General features: G+C 42.1%; 1 protein-coding gene across 1 annotated transcript in view; it reads left to right on the top strand.

Annotated features, from left to right (window-relative positions):
• Window positions 1–16,276, top strand: part of LOC139306960 (double-stranded RNA-specific editase 1-like) — a 29,818-nt gene extending 13,542 nt beyond the window's left edge. The window contains exons 3-11 of the mRNA XM_070930924.1: window positions 3,949–4,023; window positions 6,914–7,848; window positions 9,880–9,994; window positions 11,964–12,132; window positions 12,609–12,763; window positions 12,942–13,110; window positions 14,430–14,611; window positions 15,126–15,304; window positions 16,100–16,276. Coding sequence (XP_070787025.1) covers window positions 3,949–4,023; window positions 6,914–7,848; window positions 9,880–9,994; window positions 11,964–12,132; window positions 12,609–12,763; window positions 12,942–13,110; window positions 14,430–14,611; window positions 15,126–15,304; window positions 16,100–16,276 — 2,156 coding nt within the window. The remainder of the gene's footprint in view (window positions 1–3,948; window positions 4,024–6,913; window positions 7,849–9,879; window positions 9,995–11,963; window positions 12,133–12,608; window positions 12,764–12,941; window positions 13,111–14,429; window positions 14,612–15,125; window positions 15,305–16,099) is intronic.
• Window positions 16,277–17,700: the final 1,424 nt, after the last annotated feature.

The raw sequence follows: 17,700 nt of genomic DNA, 5'->3' as shown, positions 1-17,700 counted from the left end.
ATGACAACACATCTGCTCGACCAATCACGGTCGACAGCATTGCCAACTACCCCTGAAAGTATCTGGAACTTGGTTTTAGTATCGCCTCCTGAGCAACAAATTTAGTTCCAGGAACTTATCCTCAAAGCAGGCGGAGGACAGTGGAGACAAAAGCACAAACGGTGACAATGGATAGACAGATCTGCCTTGTGATAGATAGATCTGTCCAAGGTGCACCCCTGGGCGTCTCTCACAATGTGAACTGGGATGGGCTCCGGTCTCCGATGACCCTGAATAGGATAAGTAGAAAAATGGATGGATTTTCACCACATCCATGTTTGCTTGTTGCTTGTTTTTACTTGAAGTAGTATATAAGGGTTTCTAACTCAAGTTTATTCCACATCATAGTTGATTTTCTCCTGTTCCAGCTGTTTAAATGTACACAGTGTCTGTCTTCTCTACTCAGAGTATAAATGTGTTTAGTTCTGAGGGCTGTTGTGGTTAGTGTGCTGTGATGCATGATCTGAGGCTGGAGTGTGTCGGAGCGTGGAAGTAGGCAGCGTAAAGAGATTTTTATTTATTTTGTCCTGCTTGTCTGATAAACGTATTCTCCATAAGACATGGATGGTAGGCAGTGAATTCCTTTAATATACATGCCCCTTTCCATTCCCGGCTGTTTATTCTCCCCAATTACATTTTCTTTCCAATTTGTTGATGGCGCTTTGTGTTGCTGCTCAACAAATAATGGTCCATATGTATGTATATGTGAAACAGTGCATGTAAAACAGTCTGCATCAGATAAATCAGATCATGTAGCGAATGGCAACAAGTCACCATAACCTACAGTATGTGATTCAGACAGTAATGAGGTAAACAAGGTTGAATGAGCATAATACAATTTTCAAACCCTCAAAAGTTTCTGTTTCTGTGACAAGCCTTCCTGATAACTACATTTGTTGACATTTTACTTCCTCTGAGTTAATTTTGTTCTTCCGTTATCTTAAGAAAGGAAACCTAAGCCCTGTTCTCCTTCCACCCGTTTCACACAATAGAGCCAGAGAAGCCTGATAACATTGTCATTTCTAATGTTTGGAGCCACACAGCTGAGTGGCAGCGGGGCAGGAGGCCATATCTGCCAACAGAGGAGCGATTATACAGACCAAGTACGAAGCCTTTCCTGTCAATCCCATTGGTTTGGAGTTTCGCTCTGTTCTTCTTCCAGAGGAAAGCTGATTAGCCATTTCATTGGGTCTAATTGAGGTCTTCTTACTTGTAGCCGAGTATAGCAAACATTGTGAACCAACAACTTCTGTAAATGGATTTCCTACAGAGACAAAAAAAAAAAACATAGCATCACAGAATTTCATGAAATAGGCTCAACTCTGTAGACATATTGCTCACATAAATAGTGCAAAAGTTTCTTCACCATGAAACATTAACAAAGTTAGCTAATGGGTTGAGTTTAACTAACTCAAACTATTTGGTTCTGGTTGAATGGGTAAAGAGACTTAAGTTATCTTCAGTCTAAACATTAAAGGCTTAGTTAGATTGACTCACACCAAGTTGTTTTCATGTATTTGCAGTCACTCTGAAGAGTAGGTCTGAAAGTAGTGTTCATGGTTTTAAAATGTCATCAAGGGACCTGTTAAAGGGGCACTCCACTCAGTTATGTGAACATCAGTTTACAGTAATGGTCACTATGGCTCAACCTGTAAAAAGAGTTGTATATCTTCTGTGACTATTGAAGAGATTTGTCAAATTCTTGACCTTGATGACATCATTTTCTCAGCTTGGATTTGAAGACCACAATAGGTGCTGTAAAGTTTTAAGACTGGGAGCCTGACAGGGAGGGTGTGGTGTGGTCTTGACCCCTACTAGTGACTAAAAGTGTGTATGTACAGTATGTCCAGCTACCTCTGCAGCTGGATCGTGGCAACTCTTTTTGTATCCGTTTAAGTGCCCCAACTGGAGTACTTTTAAAGGTGCCCTGTGGAGTTACATTCAGTGTTCCTCAGCAAAATGCATTGTGTGTATCATTGAGGCCTAATTAACATTTTAAATGCATTTCCCTCCTCATGAAACAATTGCAAAACAGATTTTTTTATTTTATACCTGTATTGTTTACAACCATGTTCACATTGGCTAGTAGTCTTATTCTTCCCAGCCTTTGCTGGTGCATTGCTACGCCTGTTGGCGCATTACTGCCACCAACTGCCCATCAGTAGAATAACAATCGTCGGCAGGAGCGACTCTTTATGCTCATGCACATGCATGGGAATCCATGCTCTCATGTGGGAGATGCAAACAAAACGGGGACCTGTTTATTAAAACATTGAATTCAGCCTTGTTTGATTGTGTAATATCCACTCATCCATGTTAATGGATGGTCTAAAAGCACATCCTGTTTGGTACACTGCCATTGTTTGGCAGAAATGCACAACTAACTTAAATACTCGTCTAAAAATATCCACTTTAATCAAATTAGCAAAACTGGACATATTCCAGTAAAAACCGACACTGTCCAACCAGTTAGATCCCCACATGATTGTATAGCAGCACAGCTGACCATGTCATCTCTGTAAATCGATGATAATTATCACGTAATTTCTGCCGGCGTCAGTTTGTTTATTCATGTCCAAGGATGGCACGTTGAGTGACAGTTTCCTGATTAGACTGGAGGAAATAATGGCAGCTCAGTGTCTCTTATCAGCCTGAGAGACGAGTACCTCTGTTTGACAGGAGTAGCTTAGGGCAGGGTGGAGGTGGAGGGGGGAGAAGAAGCCGGGTGATGACTTGTGACATATGAGCAAAGGAGGTGTTGAGGGAACGGGGATGGATTGGTTCAATGTTAGATTTGTTATAACAATATTTCTCAAAGGTCTGTAAAGAAATCTACACCATTGACCATATAGCATGATGAAAGTGATTGCTCTATTTTGTGTCATTTGAATGGATCTCGCAAAGAAAAATGTCAAGCAAGGAAGTGTCTTAATTAAAATGTCTTTGATTTGAGTTGACATGATGGGATGTTTTTACAATACAGTATATTTTATAAAAAACAAATGTATAATGGTGGTAAACTGGCAGTAACAGCCAGTAACACCACAAACGTGTGAGTTCTCTCTGACTGGGTGCAGTGTTACGAATAATTCACCGACTCTCAATGGGATGCCCAGACACACAGTCTGTAGAATTTTAAACCGATGCTTTGGCTTACACTGTATAAGAGAAAAATATTATAAATGTATGTTGAAATATACTGTATAATGAACTGATGTTAGAATATCACAAAATTGTACTGGGCGGCATGGTGGTGCAGTGGTTAGCACTGTCACACGGGAGGTAAAGCTGGTTCGAGCATGTTGTCATGTCGAAGTGTACTTGAGCAAGACACTGAACCCTAAGTTGCTCCTGATGGAGACCAGCACCTTGCCCGTGTAATCGGAAATGACTGTCTGCTGGAAAGAAAGCGTGGCGATGGAAGAGATGTGCATTCTCTGTCGGCCAATCAGAGTCGGCTTAGATCATGCCCTCTCAGACGACACTGGGCAAGAACAGAAATAAAAGTACTCTGATTTTCTATTATTGATTAAGATTCATCCTCTAGGCATGTGAGGTAATCCATCCAATAGTTGTTGAGCATTCCAGTCTGGACCAAGGCGACTATGCTGATGTCTATGTTGAAAACAGCAATCAAACAAATGAGGCATAGTGTCAGTTCAAATAGAGCACTTGCAGTAGTTCACACTGGCATCATCTGCTTCATTCATGCTGCATAATCACTGACTTGATTATCAGCTGCTTGGCTATCAGCTGATTAGTCACATCCAATCATACATGCAAGCAGGTGTACAGTGCGGCTATTATAACTTGATACTTGTTGAGTATCTGTAACTGTTTGTTACTCATTCTGAAGTTTGCTTCCTTGATGAAAGCATCTCTGACGTCAACTTTGTGTGTTTCCTCAAGGTCGAGTGGGAGCTCGGCAACCTCGAAACCAACCGAGGCTGCTCACCATAGAAGGGGACGAAGTAGAAAGCATGAGTGAGTCAGAATTTCCATTTCAAGTCTAAACAAGATGTCAATATCTGATGTCAACATGTGACTTTTACCAAAAGTGTCTTTTTCAGCTCAAAATATAGATTTAGTTTTTATGAACTTCCTCTATGCCTGAGAATGATACTGGACCTCTGCTTATGTCCAGGTTGTGTATGAGATGCATGCATATTCGTGAAGGAAATACAGAATCCTGAGCTTAAATAGTATTAAATTGTATTCCTCTTGGACTGTCCTTGAAAATGTCCCATCCCATTCCTTTCAGCCAGCTCAGGAGGCAGGATCAGAGCTTAATCTCAGGGTCAGAGTGTATCTACTGTGAGATTTCAGTCCATTTTGACGGCCGATTCTAAACTTGTTCCCTTGCTCTCAACAAAAAAAGCTTCCTAAAGCCCCTGAGAGCCACCTCTGGATTTGGAACGTAGGTCTATTTCGGCCCTAAAACCACCTGACCCATGATAAGCCTCAATAGGATTTCATGGAAAACATGGCTATAGCACAGTTCTAAGTGAAGTTAATATGCAGGGCAAAACGCATAGCTTTACTTTCATCTGACACCATTCACGTGCCTGTTTTTGCCTCTAAAAGCTGATGGTTTACTCACAGGGAAAGGACGTGTGGTTTGATAAGTTGGCTATTTATTTGCAAAAATGATACGATCAAGCATCAGGGCTGAGGCGACATTCCATTTTCAAGAGTGAGCGAATCAGGCTGTTTGTCAGGTTAAACTGAAAGGAGTCAGTGTGCTTGAAGACATGAACCAGATAGCCAATTTTGCATCGTGATTCGGCCTGCTGATGCTTTACCCCAAGACTAACTGATGGGGCCTCTTTAAACACTTTTTTATTTGTCTTCAGACAGCAGTAATCCTGTCCCTGCTCTGTGTAAGCCAAAGTGAAACCAGTCGGGAGAACATGTGGATTATGGCTGACAGTGTAGGGAGAGTTGGTCATAGGCTGATGATGGAGTTGTTCAAGGTTGTTCAAGGGCTTTTTGCTAAAATTATAAACAGTAAGTCTTGGAAGAAATCAAATATAGACGCCAGGTAACGCATTTAGTACTGACCTTCCAATTGGACATGCCAAGACACATTTAGGCTCATAGACAGTTGACCTTGCAGTTGGACTTGCCCAGTGGATTCACTTCTGCTGCAATCTAATGAAGGGAATTTCTGTTTCTGCTTCGAGTGAATGTTTTTGCTTGCTGAGCCACAGTACTGGCTGTTTCAGTGGAGTAATAATAACAATATGCTCCCTCTTCGCCAACAGACTTATAATCACTCTCCCCCTCTTGCTGCTGAGGGCATTATCTGCTATTGTGTTTTTCATGTTCCATGTCCCCCTCTTGCATGCTTGTTACTTACTTTGCCTTCAGTAGTCAACTGGCTGTGACTGAATGCCAAACTCAACTCTGTCCACGCACTGTACACTTTGGTTAAGGAGGAAGTGACTTACAATTCATGTTGGAATGCATAAAGCTAAACTTGGCTTATAATGACAGTCGGCTGGGGATAGGGTTCTATAGCATGTTATCCAAACTGAGTCCGCTAATCGAATCCAAACCCTTTCTAATCCCTTATCGAATCTTTTTAGATAGTTCGTTTGGTCGGGAATGAAGACATCTTATTTAAAAACTATGTACTGTGAGGGGCTATACTACAGCTGCAGAAGCCATTGATGCTTAAGTAAAATCAACACAGTGGAAATATTAGTCCACTTTATTTTTATTTTTGTCGTGAGTTGCTTGGTTGACTTTGGTGAAGCTAGCTAGCACGTGAATGCCATTTTTTCCTTTTGGGTCAGAAAGAGGCTAAAGCGTCTGTCAAAGATGGATTGTGAATGAAAGATTTGATAAGGGATTCGTTGGCTGTGTAAATCTGTGTATTTCACCAACTTGGAACAAGATTCAAAATGGAACTGGTTATCAGAACCCATCCCTACAGTTGCCACATAAATGTGTCAAATTACATACTGTTGGTTTTACATGCTGAAAACACTGCAGTGCCTGAACTGTGATTGATTGTTTTTTAAAATATTTTTTAGCACATTATCATTAACTACTATTCTGTATTTATACCAACAATTATTACAATGTACAGTAGCTTCTGTTTTATGTCTGAAGTGTCCATATTTAACCAATCAAATGCTCAAAGCTAATATGATTTCTGGTATCTTCCTTCAGGCTCAGTTGAAATACAGAATTATTTTGGGAAACGTTGACACCCTTTTTTGCACCCCCATCTTCCCCCACAACTCCTCTAAACCTGCATTTTATAGGATTGTTTTCTGTCCTGAGCACCGAAAGGAGTAACCTATCGAGCTTTTGCTGGAGGATGTTATAAATGGAAATTTACATTAAGTTCCATCGGCTTTGTTAACAGGGCCTAGTGATATGTGTTCCCAACACACAAAAGATTGTCCAGATGGAAAATAAGGAAATATATATTTTTGAAGCTCTTTGTGTATACACAGTTTGTCCTGTAATTTGTTAAATTTTGGCATTGCGTACTGCAACAAATAGCTGAAATTAATATTTTGCTTTTCATACCAATTTCATGCCTTACTTTGGTCAGGAGCATATTAAATGTTGACGGTTTCCATTGCTTAAATGTAATTTCATCAAAATTCTCTCCCAGCACTGTACACAGAGTAGTCCTGCTTGTGTTTTTGTTGTCATAAATTAATGAATGTGTCTAGAATAAACTATGAATAAACAATGTAATTTACTGCCATATATTTTTATAATTCCACCACAAGTATTGATTAAGGAACACACATCACTTGTTCAGTTGCAAAGAGAGATAAAGGAATCTCTAAATTTTACATTTACAAGATCCTGCAACGAAGGCATTGTAAGTTACTCTTTCTGGGCACCGCAGGTTCATGCAGCACAGATGTTAAGGAAAATCGGAACTTGGACAACCTCTTCTCCAAAGAGGGAGTTGCAGCTGAGGCTGCTCAACTCCCCAATGGGAGTGCTGGGGGTGGGAGGAAACGTCCCTTAGAGGAGGGCAATAATGGGCATACACATTCAAAGTACAGGCCCAAGAAGCGTAAGAAAGTCCCCGGACCCATTCTGCCTAAGAATGCCCTAATGCAACTGAATGAGATCAAGCCAGGGCTGCAGTACAAACTGCTCTCTCAGACCGGGCCAGTCCATGCACCCGTTTTTGTGATGACTGTGGAGGTCAACGGGCAGCTCTTCGAGGGTTCAGGTCCAACCAAGAAGAAAGCCAAGCTAAACGCTGCAGAGAAGGCCCTGCGCTCCTTCGTCCAGTTCCCCAACGCATCTGAAGCCCACATGGCCATGGGCCGGACTCTGTCTGTTCACACGGACTTCACCTCAGACCAGGCTGACTTTCCGGACATGCTCTTTAATGCCTTTGAGACATCCACTCCTGTAGATGACCCATTTTACCTCGCATCCAACAGTAATGGTTCCTTCAGCTCATTGGGAATAGAGTACCCGTTGCTACCCTCCCCAGTTCCAAACCTGGTCCAGGGTCCCTTACCGCCAGCCCCCTCCACTTTCATCTCCCCTCCAAGCGGCAAGAATCCTGTCATGATCCTCAATGAGTTGCGCCCGGGCCTCAAGTATGACTTTGTGTCAGAGAGTGGGGAGAGCCATGCCAAGAACTTTGTCATGTCAGTGACGGTAGATGCTCAGAATTTCCAGGGTTCTGGACGAAACAAGAAGCTGGCCAAGGCCCGGGCTGCCCAGGCTGCTCTGTCTGCTCTGTTTAACATGCAGCTGGATCAGGCTCCATCAAGACAGCCTATACCCAGAGAAGGACTGCAGCTTCACCTGCCACAGGTAAGCATGGAGGAAGGTAAATGACTATTGAAAGACTCCATTAATTTGAGAGTATGTGAGTGTTACTTGATGAATGGCACCAGCAACGTGTTCCATTTCTTTTCAATTGTTCTGCGCTGCTCAGTTGTTCTCTCTGCTCTGCATGCCCTGGGTGCTACAAGTTGAAAATATACAATGCAAAGCCCATTATGTATCATGTGTCAGACATCTGGAAGAAAGTGGAAGTGGAAGTAATTTCTGACAGTTGAGTAACTTTAAAGTTCTGTTCCTGTTCCCTGATGCATAGAAGTATATAGGGACTGATGAATGTCAGTATTGTGTTATTGTGTGGTTACATGAACTTGATTTATGTGAATTCACTAGATTACTTAATTCAAAAAGCCTCAGTACCTCTTCTAGAAACTCTGGTAAATTATGTTTTTTTCATTGCTGCATCCCATTTAAGTTGTTTTCTCTTGGTTTTCTCTGTCACCCTAAGTCCATTGAGGTCTTTTTGTCAGGCATTCTTTCTTTCTGTTCTATTCTCATGGTGGACTGGAGTCATTTAATAGTGTAATACGTTCATGTTACATCCACACTATAAACATAAATGTAGACACACTTTCACGTCCACATCTATAAGCTATATAGGGCTGGGTATCTAACCTTTTTTGGTACCAACTGTCATAGAACAGCAGTACTGGCAAAATGACTTGTTAGGTCTAGGGGATTTAATTACCACCAAGCCTTACGACTGTACCAGCTACTGACTGTGTTCATTTGAGCCAGAGTCACATCTGGTATCACAAAATTTATATATATTATATACTTGTTGTTAACATCATAACTAGCCGTGGTAGTCGTAGTCAGGGCTTTTGTTGATGTATTGCCAAAGTTAGCGTGCTTAGACAGATACTGGTCTGCACTCAGTACTGCTTGGGTAGAATTTATAACTCTTGCTGTGTCATCGTTTGACTATCTTGACTGGCTCTCTTTACCCTTTTGTAATTTGCCCATTAATGTAACCTTACTAACGTGACCTACTGTAGACAACTAGCAGACAGCAGGCATGCAAGCGTCACATAGTCATCACACAATGCTCCCAAGGTAACATGATATCATGTTAGTTATCAGTTATCATGAACCAGATTTTTTTTTTTTATTGAAAAAGATGGTTTTATAAAAAAAAGCTGTAACAAAATAATAGAAGCTCAAAGCAAAGATACTTTTATACTGGCTTTAGAAGCTTTTGCTGCATTTTCGTGTGTTCAATGTATTGTTTTGGTATCGGCACTGAAACATGCCCTATAACATTACAGCTTGTGAAAATACGATAGCACATGTGAGCCATTACAAAATCAGCATTACAAGAGAAATGCATGGAAATTGTTACATATAAAGATTTTTTTTTTTTTAAGAAAAGCCGTAGCCTGAAAGGTGCAGTGGCTTGTTTTGCTCGTATGCTGCAAAACACTTACTTGTTAGATCTCTGTCGTCTACAAAAGGCTGGTCTACAAATACCTGACCATGTCTGATTGAAGATGGAGACGGCTTCAGGAGAGACACGTTCGATACGCTGGGAATCTATTTACACATAAACTAATCCCTGCCTGTAATCCCTGCACTCTGATAACAAAGCTGCTATCTTAATTACCATCACCCTCTGAGTGCTATTCAAACACCGCTGTTCATTATACCAGCCTTTCCAAGTCTCTCTGCTTTACTTCCAGAGCAGTCAGTGAAGCAGAGGATTTGACTGTTTTAAGCTGCTAAGATCCCTGCCTGTCATTCACACCAGTGCAGCATTTCAAATTGAAATATTCAGTAATATTTTCTAGTGTGGATAAGACAAGCTTGCACTTGCTTTTTATCACAGTTTGGCATTGTTGTCGCCTCCTTTTTGGTCATTTGTATTACGTAAAATCAGATGACGAGAGTCAGAGTGGACCCACATTTTCAATCTGGTTTCCTCTGTTCAAACAGCTCTACCTTAATTTTATGTCATCCTGTCATTTTGCTACACCTGTAATTCTTTTTCATGCTTGACCTCAGGTCCTGGCAGATGCCGTCTCTCGTCTGGTCGTCGACAGGTTCAGCGAACTGACGGAAAACTTCACGTCCCCACATGCTCGACGGAAAGTATTGGCAGGTGTCGTCATGACAACAGGTAATTTTCTTTCGTCAGTCAAACAGTTGGTTTGGAAAACCTCCAACCCTCATCCAAGAAGATTTTAGAAGCTCTTAAAGGGGATTGGATATTGTGACACTGCAGCAGAGTATTTACATAGAGTCAAGTGATTAAAGACATGAGACGTGTCTCAACTCTGTAAGTATCAGCATGGACCTGATTCACTGCATTATTTGTGAGCTGTAAAATGTTAAAGCTAACCTGACTGGTATCCCAGATTTTCTTTCACATATGTAAGGAGACTATATAAACATTCTGTCAGTCTCTGGTTTCAGTTTGAGTTGGAACCTCAGAGTCAAAGACACAGTTTGTCACACTAAAAACAGACTGATGCTCAAAAAAATATATTTTTCCTTGTTTCTGAAAAGGCTATGACATGATACTTGGGTTTTCTGTATATCTTCTTAAGCCAAGTGGGTATCTACTGCTTTGCTGGATGATAAAAGTGTTGAGTGTTGACCGAGGGTGGTTATTGACCGCATGTTCAGCATCAGCCACGGGTGTGTATTTTAGTGCCGGCAGGCAGGCTTTAGGAAGTCAGATGACATATTATAAAAAACGACATTTACTGTTCATTTACTGTTCAAGTCCTGTGTGTAACTGAAAGTTAATGTTGTTGTTTTTTAACCCAAACCATGGTCTTTTCCTAAACCTGACTAGAGGCTTTCTAACACGTGGCTTGTAAAATGGTCGCACTTTGGTCAGATTCCACCCCAGGTGCAAATAGCATTGTTGGTTACTGACACCTGGGCGCAAATAAAACTGACTTGACTTACTGAATCGGCTAAAACCTGCAGATGAGCTATGAGTCAAAACCTTACAACGTACCTACACCGGGACTCCCTTTAACACCTTGTGAAAAGTATAAACACAGCTGAATAGATGTAATCAAAACCTCATGGGAAAGGCTGGATTATCTTGCTGGTCCCACAAGGGACCTTGAAAGTCTAAGGTTTACTGACTGTCTGTTGGTTTCTGGACATTTGATTAACTGAATATTTGGTTGAAAATATGCACCACAAAACTATATTATTAACTAAAATGATAAGGGGTTTTAGGTGGGTCTTACATTATGTCCTAATCGTGAGGCCCTGTCTGGTTGAGGAGATTAGTCTATCTAGTTTCACATATTGCGAGGGCTCCAGCTAAATTTGATTCATTGGTGAAGATTTTCACATTTGAGAAGCAGAATTTAAAGGATTAATTGATTATCAAAATGGTTCTGAATGTTCTGTCAGCCGATTAATCAACCAATAGTTTTGAAAGTACCTTACTTAAAGAGTTCCTTAGCAGCAGGCTGAAACACTGTGTCTTGCTGGTTGAAAGTTTCAGTCCCGTCCATCTCTGATGGATGTAACCAAACCCGACAGTAAATGGTAAATGATCTCACTTATATAGCGCCTTTCAACCTTCACGGTTCCCAAAGCGCTTTACAGCTAAGTCTCATCTGCTGGTCTCCATCAGGAGCAACTTAGGGTTCAGTGTCTTGCTCAAGGACACTTCGACATGACGGGGGCAGCCGGGGATCGAACCCCCCCCAACCCGCTCGAACCAGCTTTACCTCCCGTGTGACAGTGCTAACCACTGCGCCACCATGCCGCCCAGTGACATGTCCCCTCCAGGACCCCATGACAGTGATGTCATGGGGTCCTGGAGTCCACCAGTATTGAAAAGTTAAACCACTAGAGGTCAGAATGTTACAGTACACGTCAAGCACAGATAGCAGCAGGGGCGCACAGGCCTTGAGAGCTTAGGATGCCCAGAATCATGTTCCTGCTTTTTTGGAGAACTGTTGAAATAAGGTGAATATGATATGGCAAATTATATTGTCTGGATGAGGTTAGCATTGAAGGTCACTGATCTTTTGGTCTCTGTACAGCAGTTTTTGTATGGTGAAACCAAATCAATGTCCATTTTTAGACTTAAATCTTCATACTTTCTTGGGCAGGTACTAATGTGAAGGAGGCTGAGGTCATCTGCGTATCCACGGGGACAAAGTGCATCAATGGTGAATACATGAGCGATAGAGGTTTGGCCCTCAATGACTGCCATGCTGAGATTGTGGCTCGTCGGTCCCTCATCAGGTACCTGTACTCCCAGTTGGAGCATTTCCTCAGGTGAGTCGTAGCACAGCAGAGAGCTGATGGCTGTGTTAGTTTGTAACATGCATCCTGTACATTTACGCCAAAGTTTGCATCCACCTGCCAGGTCTACAATGTTAGTGACATTAAAACCGTTTTAAAGATTTGGAATTTCTTTGAAATATGGAATTTTGAGTGAATTTCGAAATGAGAAAGTCTCAGGGAATATCAGAGAATTATATTAATGTTTACATTACATTAATTAATGTATATATTCAATGTATTGCACAAACACGTTAAATAAATAAACATGTTTCAGAATGAAAAAGTCTTGAATCCAGTAAAATAAAGTCTTATCATGCAACACAGGGTTTTTTTTTCTACTGCGTGTCAAACCATGACCTGATATGTGTGAGCCATTCTCAAATATAGGCCATCTGACAGCCAATCAGAAACTTTCGTTTGTGTTCCATATGGTATAATGTCACTTGATTTCACATTTGTGTCTCCAGTAACCACGAAGAGGAGCAGCAGAAATCCATCTTTAGCAGGTGTGACAACAGACAAGGCTTCAGACTGAAGGAAAATGTTCAGTTCCACCTGTACATCAGTACCTCCCCCTGTGGAGACGCCCGCATCTTCTCTCCTCATGAGGCTGGAGTGGAGGGTGAGCGGATGAAGAGCAAAAGAAAGGCTGTGCATGTTCAGTATGGCCCTGATTTGATTTGAAGTTTCTCAGATTAAAAAGAACATATTACCTAAATGTTCGTGTGTTTTTTTTCTCCTGAAAATGAATCGTTCACTATAAGATCCTGAGTGTGCCTGACCTTGGTTTTCTATCTCAGATCAGGGAGACAGACACCCGAACAGAAAAGCCCGTGGGCAGCTCCGCACTAAAATCGAGTCTGGTGAAGGAACCATCCCAGTACGCTCCAGTAACACCATTCAGACGTGGGATGGGGTTCTTCAGGGGGAGAGGTTGCTCACCATGTCCTGCAGTGATAAGATAGCCAGGTATGTATTGTTTCACTACCTGTTCACACACATTGTTACAGATGGCAAATACCTTGCTTATACAGTCAGGAGCTACAACTCAACGTCTACACAGGCTGGTTAGTGAAACATTACCAGGATAGCAGCAGTGTCGGAGGAGCTCGACCCCCCTGCCAGCTCACCTGTTTGTACATAAGCAACGCCTTTCCTAAAACGGACTAAATTCTGGCTATTTAGGACATGGCTTGTGATCACTTGCGATGTTGAAATTGTAAATGAACTTCTCTTACACAGCACTTTTCAACCTTAACGATTCCCAAAGCACTTTACAGCTTGGTCTCATTCACACACACATTCAACACCGATGGCCACCAAGCTGCCATGTAAGGTGCTGGCCTCCATCGGGAGCAGCTTGGGGTCCAGTGTCTTGCCCTAGGACACTTCGGCGTGTGGACCGGGGGAGTGAACCACCAACCCGCTCTACCCTCTGCACCACCATGCCATAAATTTACTTGATCTGCTAAATTTTAGAAAAGCTAAATTTACTTGATCTGGCCAGTCACCTTGTGTTTGGGACAGAGTATAACCTCTACTGTAGTATTGCCGGCATGAGCAATAATAGCAACACTGGCTCAACACACAAAAAGAGCGCCTTTTGCTCTGCCTAAATTTGGCATTGGGTCCATTAGTGTCCAATAGAGTAATGGTGCATCCATTAGGGTGAATACATCATGTTCTGATTAAGGGGTGTGTGTGTTTACATTGAAATGTTCCCCTGTGCACCTTTTAAAATGTCTTTGTAAAGGAAAACATACAATATGACTATACAGTATACAGTGAGAGGAAATGAATCAACATTACCTGTAATCTATTATCTAGCTGTAGTCTCCACCTTCAACATATTAAACATAGCCCTGCAGACTCACTTGAGGAGTTGAAGGGTGTTTCTGAGCAGACCAGCAGGAATCCTGATGATTATCTGCATGTGTAAAGAGGCTGAATTATCTCGGTGCCATGCTGCAATCACTCACACACACATCCCTGTCAGCTGCAGTCCTCAGGTGTCATTAGGCCACTGGAGCCTTGATTGGGCTTCTTGATGAATCAGCAGGAGGCCGCTAACAGCTCGCGACTCCTCTGAGCTGGAATCAGATTTGTATTTTCAGGAGAATTAGTCAGAACAATAATGTTGATTTTTGCAGATTGAATGCTTGCTCAGGCTCCCTCAGCTTTAACGTCCTTTGTCTCTTTGTCTCTCTAACCATAATCCATAAGTCTGGTGACAAACTGGACGGGTGTTGGCCTGACTGAATGAAATTTTTTGTTCTGTCTCTCTCCAGGTGGAACGTGGTTGGATTCCAAGGCTCTCTGATGAGCTACTTCACTGAGCCCATCTACTTCTCCAGCATCATTCTGGGCAGCCTGTACCACGCTGACCACCTCTCCAGGGCCATGTACCAGAGGATTACCGAGATCGAGGACCTGCCACAGTCCTTCAGCTTAAACAGACCACTGCTCAGCGGTGAGAAACACTGCACTTTCACAAATGACTGATTTATACTGATCTGTCGCCTGTTTTCCACACTGACAGTAGTATACCAGGGCATCTGTAGGTCCCTCAGAAATCTGAAAGGCAGGGTTCTCACTGGTCATGGGTTTTATAGAATATCAGGGGAGCTTGAGGGTTGTATTTCAGGCAGAGATAGTAATAATTCTGTGGGAAAGTCAGAGTCAGTTCATTGTATTAAATGAATCAACCAACTGGAATTAAAACAACAAAGTTTTAAGAGATTAGGGCTCAGACTTAAAATCATAAAAATGTATGTCATGAAATTTTGATAAATGGCTATGGTGAAAACCCTGTGTGGTGATCCTGTCAAATCTCTTGAAATATGTGATTCAATGCAAAGCTATTTGAGCTATGTACAATATACAATAAAGCAGAATCTCAATTCTGGATGGTAGCTTATAGTCATTCTTGTTCATGTCCATGTCCACTGAGAACTGACACCCGGTCATGTTTCCATGTTCTGCAGGAATAAGTAACGCAGAGGCTCGTCAGCCAGGAAAAGCACCCAACTTCAGTGTGAACTGGACAGTGGGAGACCAAGGCTTAGAGGTGATCAACGCCACCACAGGGAAAGATGATCTGGGTCGACCCTCCAGGCTCTGTAAACACGCTCTCTACAGCCGCTGGATGCGCCTGCACTGCAAGGTACCATACTGCTGACACTCGGCATACTTTTACGTTGTTTAATGCAATGTGGACCTGCCAGAATGATGCAGAATGACAACTAGTCCTACCATCACTGCCAGGCGGGATATCCCAATCCAAACTCTTGTCCTGTGTGCTCCCTCGGTGTTGGAATGAGTTACCAACCAGTCAGCAGAATCCCTTTCTGTCTATAATATCGTCCCCCACTTCAATAGACCCACCTCTTCCGAGAGCACCTCTTTCTCTCTATCTCTCTCTCTCTCAGAAAGAATTGGTCATTTGCAAGGCACTTCCATGTTCCGTCATGCACATGCAGCCTTGTGACACATTTGTCAGGTGGAACATGGAACTGACTGTTGAGGCGCTTATTCTGTGAGGCTTCTCCTTGATCTACTGTGGCTTGGATTGTACCTCATGTACGTCGCTTTGGACAAAAGTGTCTGTCAAATGAATAAATGAAATACTGGTACATTACCAGCAAGCAAGCAAAGGGATTATGTAGAACATTTCATCCCAGGGAAGTTAAAGTTTTAGTAGATGTATTTCTATATACTCTACATCAGCTGATTTGTCCCCATGAATGTAAAAGGAAGAAAAAGATAAGTCAGTCAAACTGTAGTAGATTTATGTCAATGTCTGGCCACTTTACCGTTTTCAATCAAACAGCTAGCAGAAATGTAAGCTTAAGGGAAATAACAACAGTTAGGCCGAGGTAAGCATCCTCTATTTGGCAATCATGATTCTTACAGATAAGAACATTTTGTTGTCTTTCCAACTTCTGTCCATGTCCCGTAGCTCTCCTCCACCCTGCGGATCCGAACAGTGAGGCCCAGCAGCTACCACGAGGCCAAGCAGGCAGCGGTGGAGTACCACAGCACCAAGCAGACGCTCTTCAGAGCCTTCCACAAAGCCGGACTGGGCGCCTGGGTGAAGAAACCCATAGAGCAGGACCAGTTTGCACTCCCCACCTGAGTTAGTACTGGGCTGCTGCCGGTGGTCTTTGACAGAAAATGTCACACTGTCACACTGCTCGCTTTACTTTCTGAAACAGTTTTGGTCAGTTTCAGTGGTGGAATAATTTCCCTCTGGATTGTCATGGAGTGGACTGTGTGTGTGTTACTGGGAAGAAAGCCGCACCAAATCCAGATGTCACAATCCATGGATATAACATTCCTACTTCATTTTTACAGCCTCATGCTACTCTCAGCCAGCACTACACATTAAAACAAGATTATTATTCAGTCAGTTATGCAACTTTATACAAAGGACAAATGTAAAAAGAGACTTTGGGAATGGAAACTTGTAAACAGCATTGTTAGTTAAAGTGGCAGTTGTTTATATAAGAATAGTGATATATTCATTTTGCATGTGTGATTATACCAAATTCCTACAGTAGGAAGTCTACAGTAAAAGGTTTGTTATCATGTTCAGTATTGTGATCTCAAATTATCCGTGTTGTGATAACTTGAGAATGTCCTCCTGCAGTTTGTTTCAGGTCACAAGGATATTTTCTTTTATTTGAAGGTAAAATGTCTAAAATGACAGAAAAGACTGTAGACATTAGAAGAAAGTCATCCACAGCTCCACGCTCTATTTCAAAGACTTTACTGTGATGTATTTTTTGTCTGTGGTACAAACAAAATGTACTGGACGATCCTGCCACATTAGGTGGCGGGAAGGTCAAAACAAATTTGATTCCATTTGATTCTAGCTAAGTATGGTGGACTTGCTTGTGCTGGTCTTGTTCAGAATTGCTTCTATGCTGTAAATGAGTTTCAGTCCAGACTGTAAGATTACATAGATGAAGTGTCTGTGGCATGACACACAGGTTTCTGAAGAGATCTTTTAAAGGCTCTGCTGCTATCTTGCCAGAAAATCCAAATTTGGTCAAAGGGGAGGAAGCCTGGGGTCGAGCTGATTAGAGGTGCAAATGGCAACCATCACGGCTGACTGGGATAGGCTGACACACCTGTCAATCAAAAACATTGTTCTGTTAAAGCGAGACTAGGCCTTTCTTAATCTGCGTTCTTATCTGTACTTCAACATTTAGGCGAGTTTACTCTCCCTAGTCCACATTTAGTCAAGACCTTACAAATGCCCTCAAGTGTTCTTGCTTTGTCCCTTTTTTATCCAGGGTGCGTTGGGACTTGACTTGTGTGTGTGAACTTGGGGTAGACAAGTATCCCAGCATGCTTTTCACATCAAGCACAAGCGATGGCAGAGGACAGCCAAACGCACAACTGTTACAATTTTTCATCCTACCACTGTTATTGTGGCACCAAATTTTGTTCATTTTTGTCAATTGACCGTTTAGATTTCGAATAAGTTGTTGACTTGTTAACATAATGCCTAGTCGGAAAGTTGCTATGACAGATTTGGATATGTGAGGAAGCCCG

This window comes from Enoplosus armatus, chromosome 24, assembly GCF_043641665.1.
Source record: "Enoplosus armatus isolate fEnoArm2 chromosome 24, fEnoArm2.hap1, whole genome shotgun sequence".
In the NCBI taxonomy this organism is placed as follows: Eukaryota; Metazoa; Chordata; class Actinopteri; order Centrarchiformes; family Enoplosidae; genus Enoplosus; species Enoplosus armatus.
The sequence above is the reverse complement of the archived record's forward strand: the minus strand, read 5'-3'. Positions and strand labels throughout refer to the sequence as shown.